This window comes from Bufo gargarizans, chromosome 4 (assembly GCF_014858855.1).
Source record: "Bufo gargarizans isolate SCDJY-AF-19 chromosome 4, ASM1485885v1, whole genome shotgun sequence".
NCBI classification, from domain to species: domain Eukaryota; kingdom Metazoa; phylum Chordata; class Amphibia; order Anura; family Bufonidae; genus Bufo; species Bufo gargarizans.
Genome location: NC_058083.1, coordinates 516,221,567 through 516,240,473, shown reverse-complemented (window position 1 = coordinate 516,240,473; position 18,907 = coordinate 516,221,567). Strand labels below are relative to the sequence as shown.

The 18,907-nt window shown below is 45.5% G+C and overlaps 1 protein-coding gene across 4 annotated transcripts in view; it reads left to right on the top strand.

The window, feature by feature from the left end:
• Positions 1–4,713, top strand: part of LOC122934020 (gastrula zinc finger protein XlCGF26.1-like) — a 38,525-nt gene extending 33,812 nt beyond the window's left edge. For 2 of the 4 annotated variants that reach the window (XM_044289154.1, XM_044289151.1), the window contains one exon: positions 1,457–4,021. In XM_044289154.1, coding sequence (XP_044145089.1) covers positions 1,501–2,979 — 1,479 coding nt within the window. In that variant the 5' untranslated portion in view covers positions 1,457–1,500 and the 3' untranslated portion in view covers positions 2,980–4,021. Of the gene's footprint in view, positions 1–1,456; positions 4,022–4,676 lie in introns of those variants that run through there. The other 2 variants (XM_044289155.1, XM_044289152.1) reach the window with 2 other exon arrangements.
• Positions 4,714–18,907: the final 14,194 nt, after the last annotated feature.

The window sequence follows — 18,907 nt, the reverse complement described above, 5'->3', positions numbered from 1 at the left end:
ACACCCCCATTTGCTGACAGATAGCAGAGGTAGTGAACTCCACAGGAGGGCCCTGCTTCAAAGCCCCAGCCCTGATTGTTATTTGATTCACCCTTTGGCATGTTCATCAGTGTACATTCAAAATAAGTTCCCACCCCCCAGCCATCTGATTGTCAGCTGGCAAGGAAGAAAGCCCCAGGGGTCCAGGCTTCAAGGAGGCCCCAGGTGGAGAAAGTCACACCTCAATCAACCAGTTTGGAGGCAAGCTAAATCCTGCAGGAAACCCCCACCCCAGCAGGAGGTATCATCCCTTGTCAGGATCAAGGATACCTTCCAGACATGTTGGCACCTACATTTCATAAGGAATTATGAATCGCCCGGCCATTGCAGGCGCAAACCGGATACATATTTGTGTCCCGGTGGCCACGATGTACGTGCCCATGGGCTTTGTTTGATGGGGGCATGCCAGGGAAAGGAGATATCCATATCTCCCCACAGAAACCAAATACCGGTACCATGTTTGGACTCCCGTCTGGGCTCCGGCTACAACTAATCAATTGGGCCCGGAACCATCTTCCTGCGACATTCTGGTCTGGGGCTATGAGCCCTATGGGTCATTTGCTCCTAGCACCAGAGAAGGAGGGGTGGACCCTACCCATAGGCGGGGAGGGAAGCGGCTGGCTACAGGTCATAAGCCCATGCAAGCCAGAGGGCGGTCTCTTTTCTGAAGGGGGTCACATTGTGCCAATGTGTTTGGAGAGACCAGGAACCAGCTGACCTCACTGCCCCCACGTGACTGCAGCCAAGGCCTATTCCACCCTTATGACCCAAAGGAACTTTCATCTACCCGGTAACTGACTTTTACTTTGCTTAACCCTGTTGTACCCATATAACCTGTATCTGTAACCTCAGACACCTGTATATATTACCTGTGTATATTGTGTTATTTCTAGTGTGCCCTTACGGCGATTAAATATATAATTTAATCTTGTGCTGTCTTGTATCTCGATCACAAATCCCCACGTCCGTGTTTTGGCCTAGATATAAGCTACCGCTGGTTGGTTTCTCATCCTGTATAATTCCGTTAGCGGACCGGGCTTATATCAAACGAGATCTGGTGGCAGATACCTGGGCGGAGACAGCGCTGTTTTCATTGCAGCAGTGAAAAGGCTCTCTCAGCTTGTTGCCTCTCTATGCCCGCATGGACAGGAGGTGTATGTGTAAACTGTCCCACGCTGACCTTACCTGCTCCTCTGGAGGGCGTAACATCACGTTTTTGGTAACTCGTGACCATACCGCTTCTTGTGAGCTCGACGTAGGCGATGTTAGGCGGGCACGAGGTGTGGTATTCGTCACACCATAGTTGATATTTGAATTTTTCTCCATGACTTGTTATTTGTATGGATTTTCTTTATATAGAACTGTTGTAAATATATATAATTTTAAGGTTCTATTATTTAAAAATTTTAAATGTCAGATTTATTGGCAGATAACTGTACCAGGAGCTCAGAAAAACACGTGATGGCAGATTTTAGAACAGATGATTGTGGTGTCACAGAAGATACACATGAAGAGCATGCCATTATCTCAGATGTACCCTCAGCAGTTCACAGCAAAGGTCTATTATCTGATCCTTTGGATGGATTTCAATCTTCTGATTCATCACAGACTGTTAAGCAAAATAAAAACCACAGAAGAAGTGTTCACCATCAGAGAATTCACACAGGGGAGAAGCCAATTTCTTGTTTAGAATGTGGGAAATGTTTTACTGATAAATCAACTCTTGTTAGACATCAAAGAATTCACACAGGGGAGAAGCCATTTTCTTGTCTAGAATGTGGGAAATCTTTCTCACAGAAATCATATCTTACTATACATCAGAGATATCACACAGGGGATAAACCATTTTCTTGTTTAGAATGTGGGAAATCTTTCCCATGCAAATCATATCTTGCTGTACATCAGAGAATTCACACAGGGGAGAAGCTATTTTCTTGTTTAGAATGTGGGAAATGTTTTACTGATAAATCAATTCTTGTTAGACATCAGAGAATTCACAAAGGGGAGAAGGTATTTTCTTGTTCAGAATGTGGGAAATGTTTTACTGATAAATCAACTCTTGTTAGACATCAGAGAATACACACAGGGGAGAAGCCATTTTCGTGTTTAGAATGTGGGAGATCTTTCATAAACAAATCAAAGCTAGTTGCACATCAGAGAATTCACACAGGGGAGAAGACATTTTCTTGTTTAGAATGTGGGAAATCTTTCATAAATAAATCAAGTCTAGTTGCACATCAGAGAATTCACACAGGGGAGAAGCTATTTTCTTGTTTAGAATGTGGGAAATCTTTCATAAATAAATCAAATCTAGTTGCACATGAGAGAATTCACACAGGGGAGAAGCTATTTCCTTGTTTAGAATGTGGGAAATGTTTTACTGTTAAAACAACTCTTGTTAGACATCAGAGAATTCACACAGGGGAGAAGCCATTTTCTTGTTTAGAATGTGGGAAATCTTTCATAAATAAATCAAATCTAGTTGCACATCAGAGAATTCACACAGGGGAGAAGCCATTTTCTTGTTTAGAATGTGGGAAATCTTTCATAAATAAATCAAATCTAGTTGTACATGAGAGAATTCACACAGGGGAGAAGCTATTTTCTTGTTTAGAATGTGGGAAATGTTTAACTGATAAATCAACTCTTGTTAGACATCAGAGAATTCACACAGAGGACAGGCCATTTTCATGTTCAGAATGTGATAAACATTTTAACACTAAATCACATCTTGTTAGACATCAGAGAATTCATACAGGGGAGAAGCCATTTTCTTGTTTGCAATGTGGGAAATCTTTCCCACGGAAATCATATCTTACTGTACATCAGAGATGTCACACAGGGGAGAAGCCATTTTCTTGTTTAGAATGTGGGAAATCTTATGCACATAAATCCTGTCTTGTTATACATGAGAGAAGTCACACAGGGGAGAAGCCATAATTTCCTTGTTTACAATGTGGGAAATCTTTCATACATAAAGCAAATCTTGATAAACATCAGAGAATTCACACTGGGAAGAAGTAATTTTAATGTTCAGAGTGTGATAACTAGAGATGAGCAAACTTTTGAAAAATTCAATTCTGCAGCTTGGTCAAAGTTCAACAAGAAATTTGATTTGTTCCGAATTAATTTGTCACGGATCAATAGGGTAAAACCCCATTTAGCCTATTATACAATGAGACCATTTTTAACTGCCTTTGACTAAAGTGCACCCGTCTAACAGCCATTAAACATGGTAATACACTCATATGCACATATGGCCTTTTGGATAAAAATAAATATCTCACCTAATCTGTAATGACCCGGAGTGCCATTACCACTCATTGGCACCTCACTACCATTTCCTATAGGCTAACATAAATGTAATCTAATGCAGTAGTGTACTTATCTTCACCATGTGCATATGTATTTCCTGTAGCTGTTAAATGTTCATGTAATTACCTGGTCTGCCAGCAGGTGGAAGCAAACACTTGGCAGTGCTAGTTGCAGGGAATGGACTGGATTGTCCATTCTCTCCCTCCCTCTAGAGGGAGAAGGAGAGGAGGAGTTTAGCTAGTTAGCAGGCAGTCTAGCTTTCCCCCTCCTGGGGAGAGGTTGTGTGAGGAGCCTGAGAAACCCCCTCCTAGGGGAAGGCAGCAGGCATAGTCCTGTCTGGACAGTTCTGTTTGTCCTAGCCAACCTTATCACTGGAGGTTGTGCATATTGGTTGCATGTCCCCTCCTGGGCTTGTATTGCCGAAAACCAAGCTAGAGCTTGAGGTATTGACAGCCAGGACAGAGTTTCCTAGGATAATCTATAGTAAGAAACTCACATGGCTGAGCTAAGAGAGCTACAAAGAGGATACAGCAGAGAGGAGTTTGTTGCAGAGAAAGTATTTGCCTGCCATTCGCCTGATTAAACCTATTGGAAACCAAGATAAGTCTGGAAACTGTTTGGATTACAGTTTATTAGAAGTAAAGCAACTGTTTAACGTTTGACCAAGTCTGGACTCCATGACTCCATTTATTCTACTTATTTATCATCCACGTTACCAACCCCTTTAGCACTTGCTTCGTAGCACCACCACCTGTGAGATTCCAACCATAGCCAAAGGTAGCACCGTGACAAATGTTACACAACATCTTTAGGGATATAGTGGCCTATTTAACACCACTCTGGCCTTCCTACATTTGGGTACATTCCATCATCTAAATGGAGCCCTGTGCTACCGCAGCTGGCGTCACGATTCTTTTCTCTATAAGAGGGACATATTTCGTAGAAACTTCCTAAGGGGCAAGGGATACCGCCCGACGTTGCCAGTGGGCCACTGCACATCCATTTGCTCGCACAAAGGCAGTCTGCTCCTCTCTTGATTGAAAAAGACCTGCTTAAGTACCTGCGCTTAGAGTGATGACTTTACCATGTGATCATGCTGAGAGAGCACGATGACATCATCACACTTAGCGAAGGGCCTTCTAGCGAAGGGTCTTTTTTAGTCAAGAGCGGACTGCCTCTGTGCGAACAAGTGGATAAGGTGAGTAAAAAAAAAAAGACAACTCCAGCCGCCATTTTAGCAAAAATGATTCGTTATCATGAAGCCCAAGGAGATTTAGCTTCATTTAAAATCGATTATTTTTATGCTTTTTCCTAAAATTCAGACTGAATTCCACTTCAGATGGTTTACTTCGCTGAACACTAGTGCTACCCATATTGTTAGACATCAGAGAATCCACACAGGTAAAAACTATTTTCATGTTCTGAATGTGGAAAATGAAATAGAATGCAGTCAAGTCTTATCACACATCAGTGAATTCACACACGGCCGAAGCCAATGTCATGTTCAGGATGTCATCTGTAATTGCACAGCAGAGAGCCTACAGAGGAAAATTGTTTTTCTACCATGGAATTTTTAAAAATTTTCAATTGTCAACTTCCAAGAGCTAGAACTTTGATTAATTTTATGTAGCCGTATGAGGACTTGTTTTTTTGCGTTCCAAGTTATAGTTTTTATGGTGCCATTTTGGGGTACACATAACCTCCTGATTAACTTTTATTAACTCTTTCTAGGAGAAAGATGGGGAAAAACATCAGTACTGTTTTTATTCTATAAAATTTGTGGCGTTTATTGACATGATATCTGGCATCTCTAGTGACAATGGATGGGAGCTGGAGCAGGATTACCAATACCTTCTCAGCTCAATTCGACCCCAATATACACTGCAGGAGAGCTGGGTGGCAGTCCCAGACCTACAAACCTACAACTGGGAAGACCCAACTGAGGTATCCCCTGCTTCACTACCGGCTGCGAAGGTAGGGGACCTCATAGACTGGTCCTGGAAGGACCCTCAGTCGGCAGGTGGAGATGGGACCGAGGTTTCTCTACCGTTCCTTCAGGGATGCTGGGCAGCCGGCCCAGATCCCCAACTACAGCCAGAGTTCCCGAGAGTAGAGACAGTCAGTCCTACTCCCCAGCGGCCAAGTATGTTCTTGGGAGAGCAGACAACCGGTCTGTTTTCCCAGCAGCAGTCTGTGTTACAGGGAGAGGAGATTGTAGGTCCCTCGCCCCTATAGCAACAAGCATCACTGAAAGTGGAGACGGTTGGTACCACTACCCAGCACCAGGCAGCATTACCGGGAGTCGGGACGAGTCGGCTTACCCTACAGTGAGAGGAGACAACTGGTCTCTCCCCCCAGCGACAGCCTGAAATATCGTAAGAGGAGACAGCTGGTCCCTCTTCTCAATTACAGAGGGACCTCATAGACTGGTCCTGGGGAGAACCCCAACTGGCAGGTGGAGATGGGACTGAGGACCAACTGCAGCTGTATCAGGAGGGAGGACAGGTGGGCCTATTTCTCAGCAGCAGCTGCCCAACCAGGTCCTGGAGGTAGTGGAGGAGACTGCAATACCCACTGACCCCATTCCAGTGGAAAACTTGACATCTGGGCAGAGAACAGTTGGCCTCTGCCCACCAAGTAGCCACAGCTCCAAGCTAGAGAAAAACAATGCAGCAAAGAGTAGCAGACGCCCACTCAACAGCTTAGGACATACATAACAGAGCTAGGCCCTAGAGTTCAATAGGACCAGTGTTTGTTTATGGGTGGGTGTCATAGAAAAAGTAGGGGAGAACACCAAAAGACAATCAAGAAGCAATGGGAAAGACACTAGGCCTCACCGCTAGGGAAGGAAAAGGGTCACCACCTATAAAACCCTGCTCCTGGCCCTAACTCCCATCCATATGGGCACCTCTCGATGGTAGAGATACCCATACACGGGAACCTAGATAACCCTGGTGACCCTCAGATGCCCTAAAGATAATGACTGGGCAGAGACCATCTGTTCCTTCCCTGGTAAAGGAACTAGCGTCTCACTGAGGCCTAGTAAACAACTGGGGGGAGGCGGGGATGGGAAATACAAAACATGACAAGGGAAACACTTAACTTCAGAGGATGAAGGATGAACAGGACTTCAACACGAACCACACTCCAGCTCTTCCAAGACCAAATGAAGCTATCCCAAGCAAGGAGTGATGGGAAAAGTCAGACTAAATAGGGTGTGGTAGAGGTCACATGATCCACACCTAAACAGGAGGTGTGGACATGTTTCAGAGAATACACATAGACAAAGTGAAACCAAAAGAGGCTGTCAGATTACTAATGCATAGATAATCTTTCAGACCTTCTGGGACCTGTCACAGATGTGACAGTACCCCCCTTCTACGGGTGACCTCCAGGCACCCAGGACCAACCTTATCAGGATGAGCTCTGTGGAATGCTCTCTCCAGACGACTAGCATTACCATCGGTCGCTGGAACCCACATCCTCTCCTCTGGTCCGTACCCTCTCCAATGAACGAGATACTGGAGGGATCTCCGGAGAACTCGGGATTCCACAATCCTGCTGATCTGAAATTCTAAATTGCCGTCCACCATGACAGGAGCAGGAGGCAAGGAGGACGGCTCAACAGGTTCAACAAATTTCTTTAGCAACGATTTATGAAATACGTTATGGATTTTCAATGTGTGAGGAGGTTCAAGACGGAAGGCTACAGGGTTAACAATGGCAGTGATCTTATATGGACCAATAAATCTTGGGCCCAACTTCCAAGAAGGTACCTTAAGTTTAATGTTTCCTGTAGACAACCACACAGAATCACCCACTCTCAGGTCTGGACCACTCATACGTCTCCTGTCAGCAACACGCTTATACCTGTTGCCCATCTTTTTCAGGTTATCTTGGATTTTCCACCAAATAGAAGACAAAGAAGAGAAAAATCGTTCCTCCTCAGGAATGCCGGAATTTTGAGCACCAGAAAATGTACCAAACTGTGGATGTGCCCCAAAAAACGGCGACTTATCAGTGGATTCCTGTCTACAGTTATTTATAGGAAACTCGGCTAACGACAAAAATGAAGACCACTCTTCCTGATTCTCTGAAACAAAACATCTCAAGTAAGTCTCCAGATTCTGATTAGTGCGCTCCATCTGTCCGTTCGACTTAGGATGAAAAGCAGAAGAGAAGGACGATTGTACACCCAGACAAGTACAGAACACTTTCCAGAATCTGAAAACAAACTGAGTCCCTCTATCGGACACCACATCATAGGGAATGCCATGTAGTTTCACAATGTTGTCAAAAAAACACCTGTGCAAGAGTTTTAACATTGGTTAGACTAGGTAATGCAATAAAGTGTGCCATTTTACTTAAACGATCTACAACCACCAGAATCACAGTTTTTCCTGAAGAATTCGGTAAATCCGTGATAAAATCCATGGACAAATGGGTCCAAGGTCTGGACGGGATGGACAATGGAAGCAGAGATCCGGAAGGCCGAGTATGTGTCACCTTAGCACGTGCACAGGTACCACAGGCTGACACATAGTCCTCAACACACTTACGCAACCCCGGCCACCAAAATCTGCGAGAGATGAGATCGACAGTCGATCTGCTCCCAGGGTGCCTAGAAAGCACCGTACAGTGATGTTCTTCGAACACCTTGTGATGTAATTCGGAGGGAACAAACATCTTCCCCGGAGGACAAGAGTCCGGAGCATGCTCCTGTGCCTCCAACACCCTGGCCTCAAGATCAGGATAAAGAGCGGATATGACAACCCCTTTAGATAAAATGGGACTAGGGTCTTTAGACTCACACCCCCCCCCCCCCCCCCCAGGAAAGCTACGCGACAAAGCATCCACCTTGACGTTCTTAAGCCCAGGGCGGTAAGTGACGATGAAGTTAAATCTGGTGAAAAACAATGACCATCTGGCCTGTCTTGGGTTCAGTCGCTTAGCCGACTCCAGGTAGGCCAGATTCTTGTGATCTGTAATTACTGTAATAGGGTCATTTGCTCCTTCCAACCAATGCCGCCATTCCTTGAAAGCCAACTTAATGGCCAGTAATTCCCAATTCTCCACATCATAATTCCTTTCAGCAGTAGAGAGTATTTTAGAGAAAAATGCATATGGGCGCCATTTACTAGGTGAAGGACCTTGCGACAAGATTGCACCTACCCCTACCTCGGACGCGTCAACCTCAACAATAAATGGCTGAGTCAAGTCCGGTTGCATCAGAATAGGGGCCGAAGCAAAACATTCTTTCAAAGCAGAAAAGGCCTGTAATGCCGCCTCAGACCAGACAGAAATATCCGCACGCTTCCTAGTCATGTCTGTTAAAGGTTTAACCACGATGAATAGTTCAAGATGAATTTACGGTAGTAGTTGGTAAACCCCAAAAACCGCATAAGCGCTTTCAGATTTTCGGGTCAATCCAAGTCCAACACGGCACGGACCTTCTCGGGATCCATACGAAAACCTGAGGATGAGAGCAGCAAATACACACTTTTCCATCTTAGCATACAACTTATTCTCTCTTAGGATCTGTAACACCTGTCTCACATGATCCTGATAAGTCTCTATATCAGGCGAATAAATGAGTATGTCATCAAGGTATACAACGACAAACCTCCCCACCAGATGATGAAAGATGTAATTGACAAAGTGTTGAAAAACCGCAGGAGCATTGGTTAACCCAAAGGGCATGACCAAGTTTTCAAAATGACCCTCAGGGGTATTAAATGCGGTCTTCCACTCATCCCCCTCCTTGATCCTTACCAGATTATATGCCCCTCTCAGATCCAAGTTAGAGAACACCTTGGCAACGACAATCTGACTAAACAAATCAAAGTAAGGGGGTAAGGATCAGGGACGGTAATACAATTGAGCTCACGGAAGTCCAGGCATGGTCTCAGGGTACCATCTTTTTTCTTTACAAAGAAAAGCCTGGCAGCCACTGGGGACTTGGATGGTCTAATATGTCCCTTTGCCAAACTCTCGGTAATATACTCTTGCATGGCCTTTCTTTCGGGTTCCGAAAGATTATACAACCGAGATTTGGGCAATTTAGCTCCGGGAATAAGATTGACAGGACAGTCATACTTCCGGTGTGGAGGCAACTCCTGATTACCACTCTCAGAGAAAACATCAGAAAATTCTGAAATGAACGAGGGTACAGTTTTAGTGGTCACCATAGAGAATGATGCATTAAGACAGTTATCCATGCAAAAATCACTCCAATCGAGAATCTGTCTCGCTTGCCAGTCGATGTTAGGGTTATGTTTGCTTAACCATGGTAAGCCCAACACCAACGGAGCAGGCATACCGTCCAATACATAACAGGAGATAGATTCCTGATGCAAATCACCCACTCTTAAATGAATGTCATTCACTACCTGCGACAGACATTTTTGGGTGAGAGGTGCTGAGTCAATTGCAAAGACAGAAATACTTTTCTCTAATGCATTAGTAGTCAACCCATGAATGCGTACAAACTCTCCATCAATCAAGTTAACTCCTGCCCCACTGTCGATAAAAGCTTCGATTTTCACAGTTTTGGACTCTAGCACTACCTCGGCAGTCAGGAGAAAACGGGTATTACCAGTAAAAGACAAATGTAGGTTTTCTTGCTCCACACCACCGATAGTAATTTGAGGATTAAAAGGTTTTTTCTTTTTGTTTACACCTTGATGCTGCAAGTACGGACAAATGTTCACAAAATGTCCCTTCTTGCCACAATAAAAGCAGACTCCTTTTACATGACTCAAGCTTTTGCCAGGAGTAGCTCCTCCTAACTGCATAGGCTCATCACAAGGCGCAACTACCAGTGTCTCTCCACCATAAGTGTCAAAGGAAGCAGTACCCTTATTGGATAGTACGTCCTGAAGGTGAGGACCCCTAGATCTCTCCCTCAGGTGTCTATCTAGACCAGGGGTGCACAGCCTGTGGCCCCGGGGCCAAATGCGGCCCTTGAAACCATTCTGTGCGGCCCCCAACCTTCAGATGACAGACATGTATGTCTATGTCTTGTCGCTGCTCACATGCATTTTTCCTGTATTCTCCCATTAGATGGGAGTCCTGGAGGTGTAACCAGACATTTATAGTATATACTGTATGTACAATACACCATAAATACAGTATTTCGGTTTTTAATAACCCTCTAACTTTTATTTTCGGCACTTGGGATTCCTTCCATCTGACAATGTGGCCCCCAACCAGAAAAGGTTGTGCACCCCTGATCTAGACGTATACCAACAAAGAGAACAGGTACCATGGAATACCCAAAATGTCAAAAATCTTTTATTAAGACATAAAAACATAAACACAAATATAAATATGTGGAGACAATACAAAGTGCCCACAGTGCCCACATCTATCTAGACATACAGCAAGGGACATAGCTGCCTCCAATGACACAGGATTTTCATGAAAGGCCAACGCGTCCTGCAGTCTCTTAGAGAGACCCTGACAGAATTGGCTGCGGAGAGCAGGACCATTCCACTCAGTATCGGTAGCCCATCTCCTAAATTCAGAGCAATAGGTCTCCGCAGAACGATCTCCCTGCCGCAAACTCCGTAACTTGGTCTCGGCCTGAGAGATCCGATCCGGGTCATCGTAGATGAGACCCAAGGCTCTGAAGAATTCATCTACCGACCGGAGGGACAGTGATCCGTTCGGCAGAGAAAAAGCCCAAGATTGGGCGTCCTCTTTAAGCAAATAAATAATCATACCCACACGTTGACACTCATCCCCAGAAGAGTATGGACACAGCTTAAAGTATAATTTACATGACTCCCTGAACCGGATGAAATTGTCACTGCCCCCGGAAAACCTGTCCGGGAGAGCCACCTTCGGTTCAGGACAGGCCTGGGACCCACCACGGGAACCAGCAGCCTGTGGACTCTGAATCTGCAAGACAGTTGCACGGAGGTCTGCTACCTCCAAAGTCAGATTCTGCATCTGTTCGACCAGTGCAGTCATAGCATCCATAGCTGCACAGATCAGAAGAAAAAATGGCGGTATTGGCTTGTGATAATGTCACAGATGAAGTAGGGGAGAACACCAAAAGACAATCAAGAAGGAAGGGGAAAGACACTAGCCCTCACCGCTTGGGAAGGAAAAGGGTCACCACCTATAAAACCCTGCTCCTGGCCCTAACTCCTATCCGTATGGGCACCTCTCGAGGGTAGAGATACCCATACACGGGAACCTAGATAACCCTGGTGACCCTCAGATGCCCTAAAGATAATGACTGGGCAGAGACCACCTGTTCCGTCCCTGGTGAAGGAACTAGTGTCTCACTGAGGCCTAGTAAACAACCGGGGGGGCGGGGAATACAAAACACGACAAGCGAAACATTTAACTTCAGAGGATGAAGGATGAACAGGACTTCAACACGAACCACACTCCAGCTCTTCCAAGACCAAATGAAGCTATCCCAAGCAAGGAGTGATGGGAAAAGTCAGACTAAATAGGGTGTGGTAGAGGTCACATGATCCACACCTAAACAGGAAGTGTGGACATACCAGCAACACACAGACAAAGTGAAACCAAAAGAGGCTGTAAGATTACTAATGCACAGATAATCTTTCAGACCTTCTGGGACCTGTCACAGATGTGACAGTGGGCTACTCAACTAACTCAGGCACCAACCGACAGGAGGTCAGGTACCTGGTTAGTCTACTGTTGGAAGGGTAGAAATATGACGGACTGAACCGTCACTGGGCTGCTGGAGAAGTTCGTGGGCTAGCCTCCTTCCTACGGACTATGGACCCAGAACTATGGAAACCCCCTCTGACCTTTTGGGGTTATAAGGAGCTATGAACTCTGTTTTATGTGTGGAGTTTATATGCCACATCTTTCCTATTGCCCATTAAAGGTGCAGGGTGACAATCCAGCAACACAAAAAGGTTTACACTTTGCACTGAGACTCCCAATGACTGTGTTAGTGATAGGATTAAGATAGCTGACTCTAGGAGTAGCCGACTCTGGTGTAGATGAGTAGATCACCCTATGATACACTCAGCAGATAATCCCATCACATGTCTCCTCTCTCCCTATTCATTTATTAAGATACTGGGGAGGGAGGACATCCTTCTGTTCATGTTATGATTGTGTTATGTTGTTAGACTTCTTGAACTGTATATATACTGAGTTGGTCTTCAATAAAGCAGTTCTTGATTTGTTTCACCCACAACATAGAGTCTAATCTCATGTGTGGGGGGAACAGCTATATTTACTCTGGGGATTGCTATCGGTATCATACTCCCCTGGGATTATAACACGGTTCTACCCACTTGAAGCTAGATCCTGGTCTTGGGCCCAGGGTGCGTGGAGGACAGCGAGACCCCAGCCAAGCTGTAACACTGGAAGTGGAGACTACAGTGCTGATGGTGTCCGGTGGAGTGCTTGGAAGTACCCGGTGAGCACTAGGAAGCATCGATTGGCGGAGGCACCCAGTCGGGGTACCAGGCTGTCCGTCACATTCACCTTCTTCCCTTCAGCCATTTTACACGCCTCAGTGAGTGCTTTCAACTCTGCCTCCTGCGCAGACATGTGCGGAGGGAGTGGTTCGGCAAAGGCTACCTCATGCTGTGTGACCACTGCATATCCGGTGTGGAAACGGCCATCCTCTCCCATAAACCTGCTAACATCTACGAAATACTCAAAATCAGGGTTAGGCCTCATGCACAAGACCGTTGTGTGCATCCGCGTCCGTTCCGGCATTTTTCACAATTTAGCAGAGGTCCCATTCATTTCTATAGAGCTGTGAAAAAAACCTGATAGTCCTCCGTTTTTTCTCAGCGTCCGGGATTCTAGTCTTTCAAAAAAATGTAACCTGTCCTATTCTTGTCAGTGGAAAATGGAGGACTGACCCATTCAAGTCAATGGGTCTGTCAAAAAAACGGATGCACAACTGGGATGTGATCCGCGTCCGTGTCCGTTTTTTTCTACAAGACTTTGGTGCAATAAAATTACACTTTTCATTAACCTTCCTTTTTTTTCCCCTGTCAGACAAAAAAAAAAAGGAAGACACAAGGAAACATAACTGAAGTAAAATCACTGACAGTGAAAAAACAGTCGTGTGCATCAGGCCTTATCAAGAGGTTTTTTCATGCACATGAGAAAATCCAGAAGTTTCTTCTTGCATCAACTGTATACAATCATGAGGATCATTTTCAGCTAAATCACACAAAAGGCTACCTGTTGTACCCTGAGGATGAGGAGGGCACATTGGAGTCTCAGTTATCTAGCCATAGAAATATGTTTTGGTAGCACCTGTGTGAGAATGCCCTGTATGTCATGGGGAGTTTGCATAATCACTGGGTAGTCCAACACTACTTCTGAGGCTTTTACAATCAGTGACTGCCCTGACGCAGGAGGGGGCGCCTCGAGCAACAGGATCTTATCTACAGCTGTAGTAGAGTTAACACATGCTTTATGAGACTTGTTATTTAAACTAAATGCGTTAAGCAAACACCTTCAATTGCTTTTGTTTCAAGATAACACGATGAGTTAAGAAATTTGAGTTAAGAGTTTGTGTGTTAACCTTGCTACATCTATATCTCACATCCAGAATAGAATAATTTCACTCCTTTTTTTTACCTAAAACCAGAGCACCCACCTCTCTGTGTTTTTGTGATGATTCCATAAGTAAAGTTGACTGTAAACTTGGCTGTGTGACCTTCCTCTACTAGTCAGTTTTTTAGTTAGCAACACACACAAGGCCAGATTTCTGGCTCACACAGACATAAGGAAATATTTCCCATACATTAACACACACACACAAGTCTTTAAACTTATTAACAAATAACATTTTCTGGAGCTCCATACACTCCCACTAGGTACCTCACATACATTGCCTTGTTATTTTCTCTTGGTATTGCAGACAGTGTTCTCGCTATCACACATTCCAATGCCTTGAAGTCACTCCCTGCTGCAGGTAAGCAACCCCATCTGTCTCACTCCTTATATGTTTTCTATCTTGGCAGAGTTCCTATGAGTTCTACGACATATTCACCAGGCAACAGGTCTCACAGATACACAGACAGACAAGACATAATACTTCCTCTGCGCTGCACCGAGCAAGTTTCCACAATGCTTTACATGCTTACTTCCAAGTTTCCACACTCAGTTCTCCATTTGAATCACATCCTGTAATCATCCACAGTCCAGCTGCATATGTCTCTACTGTCTATCTTCTACTCTCTCTCTCTCACTATTTATCTGGCAGTTTTCTTCTTTTGCTCCCCGGACTTACTTGGTATGGTCCCCATGGTCTGTCTCAGTCCAATCCCAGGATTTGGGTCTGGCTCACAAGGCACTTTAACACCCCAAATCCAGAATTACATAATTTGCCGGCCGGGCTTCTCCTAGGTCCTCCTCCCTCGGACAGTCTTTCCATGAAGGCAGACATAAGAAGTTTTTCTCCTTTTTGCCCCATGGCATCCCACCTCATGTCAGTCCAGACAGTTCTTAGTCTTGATTTAAAGGAGACTGCATCCTCTTTAGCCTCCTGAACTACGTCCTTCAGGCTCCGTGAACTCTTAACCTCCTTTGTCCTGGCCCATCTACCAAAAGCCCTGCATTACTCTGTCTCTGAAAGCTCTGTGTTCTCCCAATCCCTCCAGGCCACATTTGGGTCATTTTTCACTCTGTCACCCTCTAGGGTATTCTTAACCGGGTTATACTGTGCCTTCCCTAACTTCAGGGCTACCAAGTCATTTAAGTCTGTCCATGTTGCTCTGTAAGTGGCCTGTATCTGTTATACATTCGGGATGTGGGCATGGGTCGCGTCAGTGGGTCAGGTATCCTTGACAATAGTCCCAGTTGGTCCTTTGGACTCCATGGAACATACTGTATAAGGTGCTGTTGAAAATAATGGGGAGCCTGAGAAGGTTGTGCTGCCTGTTGGCTGTCTTGGCCATTTCCACCACCAGCTCCATCGGTGGCAGCAGGCGCCTGAGAGACTTGTGGTATCATCCCTGTTCTTAATAGCACTGGATATAATCCAGTATGGTATCTGGGGGCACCACACACTCTGTAGGTTTCAATCCAATCTGGAGTCTGATTCCTGCAGGTTCTGCATACCTATCACTCTGGTCCCTGTGCAGGGACTGTGGGAGAGGCATGCACCATTGGAGGATTATAAAATGGTGGACCTCCAGATTTAAGCTTTTCACTTTCCTCTTCACAGGGTTTGTAGTACAACTTTCCCCTGTAAACTTGTGGCTCCCAACCTTCGGTTTCTATCTCTCTTGCTACCTTAAAGGGGTTGTCCGGATTCAGAGCTGAACCCGGACATACCTCCATTTTCACCCAGGCAGCCCCCCTGATGCTCTCCTTTGCCCTGCGCTAAATCGACAGGTCAAGGGCATTTTTGGAGATCCAGTGACGTACCAGTAAAACGGCTATGGCAGCGCTAAAGCCCTCCCAACAGATCCAGTGACGTCACTGAACACACTGCCAGGCGGAAGCTTCCGCCCGGCAGTGTGTTATGATAAATAAAAGAGCCAATGCCCTGCGCGATTTAGCACAGGGCAAGGGAGCGCATCGGAGCACGAGATGTTCCGATGCTAGCCTCAAGGGGGCTGCCTGGGTGAAAATAAGGGTATGTCCAGGTTCAGCTCTGAACCCGGACAACCCCTTTAATCCAGATGCTAACTACATCTTCACATGAATCCTTAATCCACCCACTGTGGGTGTGCTTGAACCTTTCCCAAACCTCTAAATCGAGGCTTCCATGCTTCATACCTGCTTTTTCCAACACTTTGTCAACTTTCTTTAACCCATTTTTGCCACCTCTGTTTTTATCAGTTGTTTAGCTGTCTCATAATCTTTGGGAACGCTGTTCTGGTTACCCATTGTCTATTCCTGGATCTGTGCTTACTAGGGGGGACCTAGACATCTATTATTTCCACAAAAAACTTCCCCACCCTATCTTCAGGTGTACCTACAGTGGCTTCCCCACCTACCTTTTCAGGGGTACCTACTAAGGCTTCCCCGCCCTATCTTTAGGTGTACTTCTGTGCTACTTTAAAGCCAAAGCCTCTCTGGACTTCTAGCCCCTTCCCCTAGCTTCCTGCCAGATTCTACACACAACAAACAATGACAAATACATAAACAGCTGTTCCAGCACAATCCCAAGCAACTCCCAGCTAAAATCCTGGTTTGATTCCATCCACCACTCATGCGCTTATCTGCTAGCCCTTTATTAGAGTCACAGATTCTTAAACATAAATTAGGCACGACTGTAAAGTTACCTTATACTCTGCCGGACCCTCGAACAAGACAAATACCAGACAGGGAGGTACAGACTAGTTATAAGAAAAAGCTGTTACCTCAGCGCTGATTTTCATCTCTTTGTCCCGATATGGCATGTCCAGTCATCGGGGGTCTCAGCAGGAAGGACTTAGTCGTGCCCCACGTATAGGGCAACAAGTTTCTGTTGGGGCATAGACCCCAATGCTGGATGAGCGGTGGATTCTGAATTAGAAGTTATGGGTACCCATAGAGAAAAACCAACACAGGCATAGAGCTGTGTATGAAGTGTTTTCTGACTTTATTGAAAGTAATTTTAGGATATATAGCAAATTTCTGGATTATTTTCAACTGGAGGCATAGTTAACGATTTACATCATATAACTCATTAAAACCACAATCTGAAATGAGCATCTCTTGTCTATACGCCCGAAGCGTCTCCCTAATCTTAAGTGTGGGTGTTAGTCAGGTACCAGTCTTTCTAGCAATTGTAGAAATCCCTTACTAGACCAGGTTGATGGGAGCTAGAAGTGACCTTGAGGTTATAGCAACCTTAGCAAAGAAGCTCACAGTTTATAACATAAAATGGCAATAGTAAGCACAAGATGGAGTCACAAGGCACAATATCGAGTCTCAACCCTCACAATGTATGTAGTGCAGGGTGTGATGTACAGTGGATATACAAAGTCTACACACCCCTGTTAAAATGTCAGGTTTCTGTGATGCAAAAAAATGAGACAAAGATAAATCATTTCAGAATTTTTTCAACCTTTAACCCCTTCACGCAACATCACGTACATGTACGTGGGGGAATGTGGTGCATGTACGTGATCGGCTTTCACTGTCAGCGCAGGGACCGAAGCGATGAAGCTTCAGTGAAGCCGGCGTGCTGGGGTTGCTAGGCAACCAGAGAAGCCGGAAGGAGCTGTATTGTAGCCCTGACCCGCCCACGATCGCTGTGATTGGTCCAATACTGCAGAGGGACCAATCGCAGCGCATCGGGGCAGGTAAGGGGGGGTTAGGGAGGGACTATGTGCTTCTCCTTCTCTGATCGTCCCCATTCCTGTCAGGGAAGCGATCAGAGAAGGAGATAGTGTGACAATCTACTGTACCTATGACATTTATACTAGTCATGGAGCACTGCTACTTAGCGCTCCATGACTAGTATACTCGTCATGGCATTCAACTGTCACCATGTCTGCAGACATGGTGACAGCGCTGAGTGCCGGCTGTTACACACAGCCAGGCACTCAGGCTCAATGCCGAGGGGGGTCCTGTGACCCCCCCGTATCGGCGATCGCTGCAAACCGCAGGTCAATTCAGACCTGCGGTTTGCGGGGCTTTATGTAGTTTCTGATCCCTGCGGTCCCTGACCGCAGGGATCAGAAACCTAAAAATTGCCAAAAAATCTAATTTTTTAACCCCCCCTGCACCCCTGAATTCATTTATGTGGCGGGGGGCGGTTTGTGGGCGGTGCGGCAGTTGCGGGAGGCGGGCGGTGCGGCAGGCGGGATCGCGATCCCCCGCCCGCCTCCCATTATAATAATCGTTGGTGTACAGTGGTATACCAGGGTGTCAGCACATTGCTGACACCCTGGTATAAACGGCTGACATCGGTGATGCGATGTCAGCCGTTTAACCCTTTCCATACCGCGGTCCGTACGGACCGCGGTATGGAAAAGGTTAACAGCTCAGGGAGCATTCCTCCCTCTCCCATCGGAGGGCTGCTGTGCCTTTGCAACCCCCCGATTGGAGAGGGAGAGAGCTCCCAGGCAGCCCCCCGAAGCCCCGTCCTCACCCTTCCCCGTCTGCGCAGTTCTGACCATAACTGAGCAGACGGGGAAGGTTCCCATGGCAACAGGACGCCTTCTCAGGCGTCCTGCTGTCCATGGTGCTGAACAGATCTATGCTAAAAGCATAGATCTGTTCAGTGTAAGTAAAATATAGTACAGTGCAATATATATTGTACTGTACTGTATTATACAGACATCAGACCCACTGGATCTTCAAGAACCAAGTTGGTCTGGGTCAAAAAAAAAGTAAAGAAAGTGAAAAAAAATGTAAAAATCAAAAAACACATTTATCACTGATTAAACATGAGAAAAATAAAATTCCCTACACGTTTGGTATCGCCGCGTCCGTAACAACCTGATCTATAAAACGGTCATGTTACTTTTCCCGAACGATAAACGCCATAAAAAAAATAAATAAAAAACTATGATGAAATAGAAATTTTGCCCACCTTACTTCCCAAAAAAAGGTAATAAAAGTGATCAAAAAAGTCGCATGTACGCCAAAT